At 58.2% G+C, this 10,636-nt stretch overlaps 1 protein-coding gene across 1 annotated transcript; it reads left to right on the top strand.

Annotated features, from left to right (window-relative positions):
- Positions 1-2,343: 2,343 nt before the first annotated feature.
- On the top strand, positions 2,344-9,238 carry Scn1b (sodium voltage-gated channel beta subunit 1). Its single transcript, XM_090322124.1, has 6 exons — positions 2,344-2,536; positions 3,518-3,684; positions 5,346-5,586; positions 7,757-7,898; positions 8,406-8,477; positions 8,568-9,238. Exons 1-5 carry the CDS (start codon positions 2,497-2,499, stop codon positions 8,470-8,472), a joined length of 657 nt encoding a protein of 218 aa, XP_090178250.1. The 5' UTR covers positions 2,344-2,496; the 3' UTR covers positions 8,473-8,477; positions 8,568-9,238.
- Positions 9,239-10,636: the final 1,398 nt, after the last annotated feature.

Here is a 10,636-nt window from a genome sequence, read left to right as displayed (position 1 = left end):
GCTAAGATGGCACAGCTGGCTGGGCGCCAGGGTCTCCTGCTTGTCATCCTAGCTGAGCTCAGGACCGCGATTCAAAGCCAGAAGGGATGGCTGTGGTTCAAGTGGTAGAGCACCAGCTTGGAGGAAAAAAGCAAATCAAAACCCAGGGGCAGTGCCCAGGCCCTGAGTTCCTGCTGCAAGATAGACACAGAAAAGGAAAAGAAAACTGCAATTGTGGAAATTCAAGGCTTGAATAATTCAAGGCCTGTGTGAATAAATGTGGTTCCCGATAATAGGGTCTGAACAGACTCAGAAAAAGTTAAGCTTATTTTAGAGAAATGGAGAGGAAAAAAAGAAACTCATACATGATTGCTAAGTAGCTCTGGCACTAAGAATTTGTTATTTCTGCCACACCCTGGCACTCATACCTGTAATCCAAGCTACTCAGGAGGCTGAGATCTGAGAATGAAGGTTCAAAACCAGTCAGGGTGGGGGGGGGAAATGGGTACCAAGACATGTGAAAGGGTATCAATGTATGTGAATTAATGCACGTTCTATCTGGCAAATATCATGTAACCCTTTTACTAATTACAATAAAAAAAAATCTGCAAAAAAAAAAAAAAAAAAAAAAAAAAACCAGTCAGGGCAGGAAAGTCCCTGAGACACTTTTGGATTTTTTTTTTTTCTGGAGATAAGTTTCATGGCCTTTCCTGCTCCAGTTCTCAGATCTCAGCCTCCCGAGTAGCTGGGATTTCAGGTGTGTACTTTAGCACCTGTCCTGTACGAACCATCATCAGAGATGGCTTGGTGGCAGGGCACTGGAGAGGACTGGGCGGAAGCCAGTGGATTGCTGGTGGCAGAAGAGGGCAGAGCCAGCTTTCTACCCTCTGAGGCCCCTGATACCCCTCCTCCCCCAGGCCACCCCCCACCCCCACCCCAGAGAAAGGTCTGGTTCACCTTCAGGGTTATTTTCCACAGCTCAGGAGGTGCTGGATTAGGTGCCTGAGCTAGGAGGGTGTCTGGTGTCCCTGGCACTCAGCCCCCTTGCCCCGGGGCCTGCCATCCCTCCCCACCCCCACATCCTGTTCCTTCTGCCCTTGGCCAGGCTGGGCCAGGGGAATTCTGGGACCGTAACCCATCCAGCTCTGGCTAGCCTGCCAGGAGGACCGGCCACCATTCTTAGTGCTGGGCCAGGAGTCCACATCCACCAGGCATTGGTTGAGAAAATGAAAGCTGTAGCTCTCACCCGTCATCCTAACCACTCAGGAGGCTGAGATCTGAGGATCTCCTGTGGAAGCCAGGAAAGTCTATGAGCCTCCTATCGCCTGTAAACCACCAGAAGACCAGGAGTGGGGCTGTGGTTTAGAGTGGTGCAGGGCTAGCCTGGAGCAAAAGAGCTAAAGGACAGCGCCCAGGCCCCAACCTCAAAGGCTAGGAACGGGGTGGTGGGGAGAATGGAAGGCTTGGGGACACGATGGGGGCCTGAGGGAACCAGAAGGGCTTCGAGCTCTTCATGTGAGAAGCGCTGAGGCTGAGATCAGGGTGCGGGGACCCTGAGGACAGGCAGTGGAGGCCAGGCCTGCGATGATCCCAGCGCTGGAAACTCAGGGCTGCTGACGCTCCCGGGAGGATGATGAGCTCCAGGCCAGCTGGGCCGAGGGGAAGGAAGGAGGGAGGGAAGGAAAGAGGGAGGGAAGGAAGGAAGGAGGGAGCAGTTAGGCTGGAAAGACACCCTCTACCCCAATACCAATGGCAACCTTGGTCCTTAGAGCTGGGGAAGGTGAGGGAGGGGGGCTTCTGGTCACCTTGGGAGCCAAGGGGCAGGCAGGGGCGGGGGGGGGGGGGGGGGGGGGGACAGTCAGCCTGGAGGGCGGGAGGGCAGATGCCGGGTGGGGGGTGACCTCTGGAGGGGCGAGGGGTCCTCTTCCTGCGCGTGCAGTGTGCAGCCCCCCCAGGCTCCCCGGGGGGGAGGGGGCGGGGGAGGGCGGGGAGGGAGGCCGGGTCTCCCCTCCACCCCCTCCATCGCTGGATTTCTGACCTCCTTCTGGATGTCAGGGAGTGGGGTGCGGTGGGGGTGTGTAACCTTTGATCGGGGTCCCTCGGGGAACCCCTGACCCCCCCCCGCGGGCGCGCGCACGCACACACTGGCGCGCGCGCACGCACACGGCGGCCCCGGTGCGAACGGGCGGCGGGCGGGCGGCGCCACCCGGGCCGCTGCGGCAAAGGCGGGGCGGCCGCGCCCTCCCCCGCGGTGACTCACCCCGCCCGCCGCCCTCCCTCCCCCTCCCGGGACGCCGGCCGCGGCCGCCGCAGTGCGCAGCCCGCCGCGCCGCCGCCCCCCGCCGCCGCGCGCCATGCCCGCGCCCCGCGCCCCGGGGCTCGCTCCCCGGCGGTAACCGGAGCGGAGGGGGGGCGGCCCCCCCGCCCTCCCCGGCCCTCCCCGCCGGTCCCAGAGCCGCAGCTGCTGCGCGGCGGCCGCGTCCTCGGCGGGTCCCGCGCCGCGTCCGCACCGCGGCCATGGGGGCGCTGCTGGCCTGGGTGGTCGGCGCCGCGCTAGGTGAGGGCCGGGCGGGGGGGACGGGAGGGAGGACGGGAGGGAGGACGGGAGGGGGGACGGGAGGGGGGACGGGATTCCCCCCCCGGGCGCCCCCATCCCGGCCCCGGCTGGGTCGGGGTGCGGGGAGGGGAGGTGGGGGGCGCGGAGAGGGGGCGGCCCGCAGGCCGCGGCGGGGGGGGGACCCCCCCAGAGTCCCCACGAGGTGACCGCGGGGGACGAGAGGGGGAGGGGAGGGCGAGGAGAGGGGAGGACGGGGCGGGGGGGGGTGGAGGACCCCGGCCAGCGCCCCCCAAGTTCTGCCCGGGGACATCGGGGCGCAGAACCCGACTGCGAGGGAGATGAGTTGTCGAGGGAAAGTTGGGGAGAGGCAGGGGCGATGGGGGGGGGGGAGCGGGGAGGACGCGCAGGCCGGAGCCCCGGGACGGACGGCTGCCCAGGCGCTGACCTCCGACGGTGGAGGTTCACAACCAGCCCTGACCCACCCAAGTGGCCGAGCACCCACCCCCCCTGAGTGGAAAAGTTCAGGGACAGTGTCCGAGGCTCAGTACCGGCTAAATAAATTAATTAACATACATGTAAGTAAGTAACATGGGAGAGACGTTGCCAGGGCGGAGAGGGAGAGAGAGATCCTCCCTGCTCTGAGGCATCTGAAGAAGGGCAGGGGCAGCCCAAATAACTGGGAGTCCAGGGGAGGTGCCAGTCAGGAAGAGAGCTTTTATTGTGTTTATTTGCGTGTGCCAGTCATGAGGCTTCAATGCAGGGCTTTTTGTGGCCTTTTTCGCTCCAGCCGTGGTGCTCGACCGCTTGAGCCCCAGCTCCAGTTCTGGCTTTTCGCCGGCTCATGGGTGATAGGAATCTAGGACTTTTCCTAGATTCCAGGGTTGGCTTCAAAGCCCGGTCCTCAGAGCTCAGCCTGTTGAGTGGCTAGGGTGCAGGCGTGTGCAGCCAGTTGTCTGCTGACCTGAGCCCCTGTCCCTGCAGTGTCCTCGGCCTGGGGGGGCTGCGTGGAGGTGGACTCAGAGACAGAGGCTGTGTATGGAATGACCTTCAAAATCCTCTGCATCTCCTGCAAGCGGCGCAGCGAGACCAGTGCGGAGACCTTCACGGAATGGACCTTCCGCCAGAAGGGCACGGAAGATTTCGTCAAGGTGTGCCAGGGCCTGGCGCCCTCGGGCCGGCCTGTGTGTGACAGTTTCCAGGATGATGCATTCCTCATTTGTTCCAGTCCTAGGCTTTGAGCTCAAAGGCCTGGGTGATGTCCAGCAGCTTTTGCATTCAAGCCTGGCTCTCTACCACTTGAGCCTCAGCTCCACTTCCTGCTTTTTGCTGGTTCACGAGAATTAAATCTCCCTTTAGTTTCCTGCCCAGGCTGGCTTTGAACTGCAGTCCTCAGATCTCCACCTCCTGAGTAGCTGAGATTACAGGCGTGAGTCACCAGTGCCCTGGGTTGTTTTAATAATATAAAACAAGAATAAGAAGCGTTGCCTAGCAAGTGCAATGCCCTGGGTTTGATCCCCAGTACTCCTTCCCCCCAAAATAGTAATAATAATCAGCTCTGATGAGTGACCTGGGTAAATTGGGTTACAGCACTAACCTGCTGGTGACCTTGAGCAGTTCACAGAGTCTCTGAGCCTCAGTTTCCTCTTCTGTAATGGTGGGTGGCAGTGGCCTCTATAGTAACACATGTGCGTGTGGCTGGCTGGAAAGAAAGGTCACTGGAACTATTTGGCACCAGGAAAACCATCTTTGTCAGCACTAGTGGATCACGCCAGTCATCTCAGCTACACGGAAGGCTGAGATGTAAGGATCACAGTTCAAAGCCGGCCTGGACAGGAAAGTTCAAGAGACTCTTACCTCCAACGAACCACCAGAAAACCGGAAGTGGTAGCATGGTTCAAAATGGTAGAGCCTGAGCCTTGAGCAAAAGCAACCCTGTGACTCATAACCCCCCGCACCCTAAAAAATCTTAGATTGTCATTATAGAACAAAAGCGCAACTTTTCTTACATCTTCTGCATGATGTGTGTGCTTTTTTTCCTTTTCTTTTTTTAATGTGTGTTGCTTCCTAGTCTTGAACTCAGGGCCCCATGCTCTCACTAAGCTTGTTTTCCCCCTTTTTGTTCTGGCTCAGGGCTACCGCCGTACCACTTGAACTATGCCTCCAGCCCAGCTTTTTGCTGCTTGATTGGAGATAGAGTCTTATAGGCTTTTTTTTTTTTTTTCCTCGCGTTGCCTTGGCACTGGAATCCCCTAGATTTCAACCTCCTGAGTAGCTTGGATGACAGGCCTGAGCTACTGCTGGCCTGGCTTGTTGTGTGTGTGTGTGTGTGTGTGTTTGTGTTTGTCTGTTGTGGGTCTTGAACTCTGGGCCTGGGCACTGTCCCTGAGCTCTTCAGCTCAAGGCTACCACCCTACCCCTTGAGCCTCAGCACCACTTCGGGTTTTCTAGTGGTTAATTGAAGAGTCTCAGTCTTTAGTGCCCGGGCCGGCTTTGAACCATGGTCCTTAGATCTCAGCCTCCAGTGTAGCTAGGATGACAGGCGTGAGCCACCACGCCCGGGTTGGCCTGTAGTTTTGAATTGCATTATAGCAGCACCTGCTGGAGAATGGGGGGCTGGGGGGGCTGGGAGGTGTGTCTAGCAGCTGGTGCCTGGGAAGAATTAAAGAGCGAGAGGGGTTTGGGTGTGGGGGGGTGTGACTGTGTCCAGGTGCGTGCAGGTCAGATCGGGGGACAAGATCCGGGTCACGTGATGGGTGGGAAGGGTCCTCACAGGCAGGGCCCCCCTCACGTCTCCCCTCGGTACCCCCAGATCCTGCGTTATGAGAACGAGGTGCTGCAGCTGGAAGACGATGAGCGATTCGAGGGCCGGGTGGTGTGGAACGGCAGCCGGGGCACCAAGGACCTGCAGGACCTCTCCATCTTCATCACCAACGTCACCTACAACCACTCCGGCGACTACGAGTGCCACGTCTACCGCCTGCTGTTCTTCGACAACTATGAGCACAACACCACCGTGGTAAAGAAGATCCACCTGGAGGTGGTGGACAAAGGTGCGGCCGCCCAGGCCCATGGCGGGACAGATGGAAGGTTGGGGGCCGGCTGGCTCCATGCCCGAGTGCACAGCAGACCAGGCAGGGCAGAGAAGAGCTGAGGCCCAAGGCGGCCTCGCGGGTGGGGGTTTGGAAAGCTGAGCTGCACTGGCAGTGCTGTGTGACTTCCAGCCGTCTCTGAGCGCTACCCAGGGCTCCTTGGAGACGCTGCCATGATGAAGCCCAGTCTCCCTAGCAGTGGTTGTTGGCTTGCTGTTTAAGAGTCATGTGGGGTTTCTCTCTCTATCTCTCTGGTCATGAGGCTTGAACTCAGGTCCTAGACACACAGTCTTTGCGCTTTCATGCTCAAAGCTAATGCTCTGCTGCTTGAGCCACAGCTCTACGTCCGACTTTTTGCTGGCCCACGGGAGATGAGTCTTATGGACCAGGCTGGCTTTGAATCAGGGTCCTCAAATCGAAGTGTCCTGAATTGCTAGGACTACAGGCAGAAGCCACCAGTGCCCAGATTCTGGTCCATCTTTTGACTGGCATATGCTGGAATTTTCCAGGGCCCATTGGCTCAGGACTCGGGGAACCATTTCCAGGCTCCACGCCAGCAAAGAGTCCTGGCAGATGAGTCCCTCGGGCCAGCAGCCCGCACAGCCAGCAGCATCCGGGCACCTGTGCCACCCTGCCTCCCTGCCAGCCTCCAGCCTCTCCTCACCCAGACTCCCACTCACTCCTGGGGGAAGAGCTTCTGCCCCTCCCCCCTCCTCGTCTTCCCTCTTTTTCTCAGTGCCAATCCTGAGGTTTGAACTCAAGGCCGGGGCCCTGACCCTGAGATTTTGCTCTCCAGGCCAGCACTACTTCCAGCTTTTCTATGTATGTGATATCGAGGAATCGAACCCGGGTCTTGGTGACTCTTCTGGCTTCCTGATGGTTCACTGGAGATGAATCTCACAGACTTTCCTGCCTAGGCTGGCTTTGAATACTGATCCTCAGATCTCAGCCCCCTGAGTAGCTGGAATGACAGCTGTGAGCCACCCATGTCCAGCTTATTCTGAGGATTCTTTTCGCTTTTTCTTTTTTTCCTGTCAATCACGGGCTTAAACTCTGGGCCTGGCCCATGTCCACTCTTCCACTTGAGCCACAGCACCACTTCCGGTTTCCCAGTGGCTAATTGGAGATAAGAGTCGGGACTTTAGTGCCTGGGCTGGCTTTGAACTGTTATCCTCACATCTCAGCCTCCTGAGTGGCTAGGATGCCAGGCATGAGTTACTGGTACCTGGCTTCTGAGGATTCTTTTTGCTTTTGCTTTGTCAGTCATAGGGCTTGAACTCTGGGCCTGGGCACCGTCCCTGAGCTCTTCAGTTCAAGGCTGCTGCCCTAACCCGTGAGCCACAGCCCCACTTCCCGTTTTCTAGTGATTAACTGGAGGGAAGAGACTCACGTCCTTTAGTGCCCGGGCTGGCTTTGAACCTCAGATCTCAGCCTCCTGAGTAGCTAGGATGACAGGCGTGAATCATCACACCCAGCTGGCTTCTGAGGATTCTTTTTTTTTTTTTTTTTTTTTTTTGCCAGTCCTGGGCTTGAGCTCAGGGCCTGAGCACTGTCCTTGGACTTTCTCAAGGCTGGAGCTCTACCACTTGAGCCTCAGCACCACTTCTGGCTTTTTCTATGTATGTGGTACTGAGGAATCAAACCTGGGTCTTCATGCATGCTAGGCAAGCACTTTAACCACTAGGCCAAACTCCCGGCCCCTTCTGAGGATTCTTAAAGCTGACTTAATTCTCACCACACTTTGATGAGAAACTGTTGTGGTTATACAGAAGTGCAGAGAAGTTGTATCACCTGTCCACAATAATACAGCTTGCAAGTGGCAGGCTCAGGATTTGAACCCGAGCCTTTGTACTGTCCCCCAAAGTCACAGCTACTTCCTGAAGTTATCTGGGGAGGCGGGCTGAGGTCACCTCCCGACCTCCGAGTCCATCGAGGCTGGTTATTAAGCATCCTGGTCACCAGGGTAACGGAGCCGTCAGCAGCACGACTTCCTGTGCGTGCTAGGCCCAGCGAGGGCAGGCGACGGGTTCAAACCGCACGGCATGCGTGTTGGACGGTGGGTCTGTCTGTGGTGGGTCCTTGAATGTGGGCCTGTCTCTCCCCCCCCCCCCCCCCCCCCCCGTCCGGCCAGCTAACAGAGACATGGCGTCCATCGTGTCTGAAATCATGATGTATGTGCTTATCGTGGTCCTGACCATCTGGCTCGTGGCCGAGATGGTGTACTGCTACAAGAAGATTGCTGCTGCCACGGAGGCCGCGGCCCAAGAGAACGCGTGAGTCGGGGCGTCGGGGGGGCTGAGGGGGGCAGGGACAGGCCCACAAAGACAGGTTGAGTCACATCCGTAGTCACACGGTGAGGGCAGTGGCCCAGGGCTTCGGGTCTGTCCCGTGCTCCCCTCACTGCCCCTTCCTTCCCCGTATCACTTATTTACCTGTGTGCCAGTCTTAGGACTTGAACTCGGGCCTCTGGACCCTGTCCCCGAGGTTTATTTACTCAAGGCTAGCACTCTACCACTTCGAGCTCCAGTGCCATCCCCTGCTTTCTGGTGGTTCATTGGACGTAAGCTGCCCCGGCCTGGCTCTGAACTGCGATCCTCAGAGCTCAGCCTCCTGAGTAGCTAGGATGACAGATGGGAGCCCCCCCGGATTCCCCAGCCCCACATTTGATTCAGGGTTCCTCGGGGAGCGACACCTCCCCCTCCCCCTCCCCCCCCACGACCTTCCCCATTTCCGGGGCCTGGATTGGGGATGTGCTGTGATCTCGGCCTCTTTCCTTCCAGCTCGGAATACTTAGCCATCACTTCGGAGAGCAAAGAGAACTGCACGGTGGTGCAGGTTGCTCAGTAGCCCTGGTGAGTGTGGTGAGCGCGGGGCACGGGTGTGTGCGGGCGCCAGCAAAGGGCATGGCCCCCTAACCCCCTCATCTCTGCCTTTCCCTTTAGGCCCTGGGCTGTCACCTCAAAGAAGAGCCAGCCCTAATGCCAACATTGGGGTACAGCCTGCCCCCCACATGCACAGTGGAGGGGGTTTGGCCGCCCCTGGGCCTCCAAGAGCCTCAGAAATCTGCCAAGGAGCCTCCAGGGTGGGAGGGCAGGGGACCCCTCACCCAGCCTTCTTCCTCCCTCCCTGTCGCCCTCCTGCCCCACCCCTGCCGCTGTGCATGATGGGTAAAGCAATACTAGCCATGTCCCCCAGACCCTCTGCTGCTGCCTGTGGGGGGAAGGGCAGTGAGGCAGTGGGGGGGGGGGATGGCTTCGCATCCCTCTTCTTGCTAATTTGCACACATTGGCCGCTCCAGACACGCACTGCTGGGCCAGCCCCTTCTTGTCCCTGTTCCTGGCCCCGGCCCCGCCCAGCAAGGGGTTGGCATGGGCCAGATTGAGGAGACAGAAGGTTCTGGGCCTTCTTTTCCCCCTCCCAATCCTTGGTCCCTAGCATCATCTTCTCCCGCTTCCTCCAGCTGGACCTGGGGTCCCCCTCCTGTAATGCATTCCTGCCTTGACACCCCCCACCATCCTGCCGCCCTCTCACCAGCCTTGGTCCGAGCCCACTAAGGGGCCTCGTCTCTTTACAGAAGTAGTTTTGTTCTGGAAATAAAGATTCTTGGACTTGATTTGCCTCCCTTTCTCTCTTTCTTTCTGTCTCTTGTCTGTCTGTCTCTCTCTCTCTCTCTCTCATCCTGTTGTCCAGCCCCAAATCCTAAAATCTCAGCTTTATTTTTGTGTGTGTGTACAAAAACTAGGGCTTGAACCCAGGGCCTGGATAATGTCTGTGAGCTTTTTCTGCTCAAGGCTGGTGCTCTACCACTTGAGCCACAGCTCCACATCTGGTTTTTGGTTAGTTCATTGGAGATGCAAGAAAGTTTTCTACTCAGGTTGGCTTTGAATGTGATCCTTACAGCTCAGATGATAGATGTGGGGCAGGTATCACCCATTTGGGGGTAGAGTGGGGGGGGTCCCAGAGGTGGCTGGAGCCTAGGGGTGCCATGGAGACAAAGCAGTTTCATGGGGGTCTCCATAGGAAAGGAGAGGGGAAGGACGGGGAGGAGAAGAGAGAAGACAGGAAAAAAAGAGAAAGAAAGAAAACATGGAGGCAAAGGGTTGCTGGGTATGGTGGCTTTCACCTGCAATTCCAGCTACTTGGGAGGTTTAGTTCTGAGGATCACAGTTCCAAGTCAACCTGGATAGGAAAGTCCATGAGACTCTTCAGTGAGTCACCAAAAAGCCAGAAGTGGAGCTACAGCTCAAGTGGTAGAGTGCCATCTGAGCAAAAAAGCTAAGGGACAGCACCCGGGCCCCGAGTTCCAGTCCCAGGCCCAACACTAGACTGGGGTGGGCACAACTTGGGTCCAGGCTGCAGGGTTAGCTCATGTGAGAGGCAGCTATGGCTGGCCGCGCCTGGCCTGCTTGCTGTGTTTGTGTGGCGTGGGGTCAGTCGTGGACAGCTCTTGGCCTGCTGGCTGGACCGTGTACTGCCATCTGCCTCTAGTCCCTTCCGGCCACTTGGCCTGGCCCTTAGCACTCTGTGTCACCTTTTGTGGGCCAAGTCCTCCCCCTTCCCTCGCTACCCTCCCCCAGTGGAGGACTTTCCGGGCCCCAGAGGTCAGTGCGGGCGGGTCAGCCCCGTGACTTTTAGGAAAGGGGTTGGGGGAGGGGCAGGACTGGGGACAAGGAAAGGACAGGGGGTGGCCTGGGAGGCAGTTGGGGATTCACACGCCAGGGGTTAGGGCTGGTTACAGAAGCAATGGAGGGAGAAGGGTGGGGAGCACGTGCTTCTAGAACTTTCCACTCAGATTCTTCCAGCTTTGGGGGAACCCCTCACGCCTGTTCTCAGGCACACCTGACCCCCCTCTGCCAGCCAGCCGGGCCCAGCCTCCTCCCATCACCACCACCACCCTTTCTTTTTTTTTTGTCCTCACAAGCCCAGCCCCCAGTGCCAGGTGGCCTCTGCGGTCACCAATCCCGCGGGCCAGCCCCTCCCCGCCCCTTCCCCCGCCCCCTCCTCCTCAGGT

This window comes from Megascapheus bottae, chromosome 31, assembly GCF_031878675.1.
Source record: "Megascapheus bottae isolate mThoBot1 chromosome 31, mThoBot2.hap1, whole genome shotgun sequence".
Classification (NCBI taxonomy): domain Eukaryota; kingdom Metazoa; phylum Chordata; class Mammalia; order Rodentia; family Geomyidae; genus Megascapheus; species Megascapheus bottae.
Note: the sequence above shows the minus strand (reverse complement) of the source record. Positions and strands in the feature narration are given on the sequence as shown.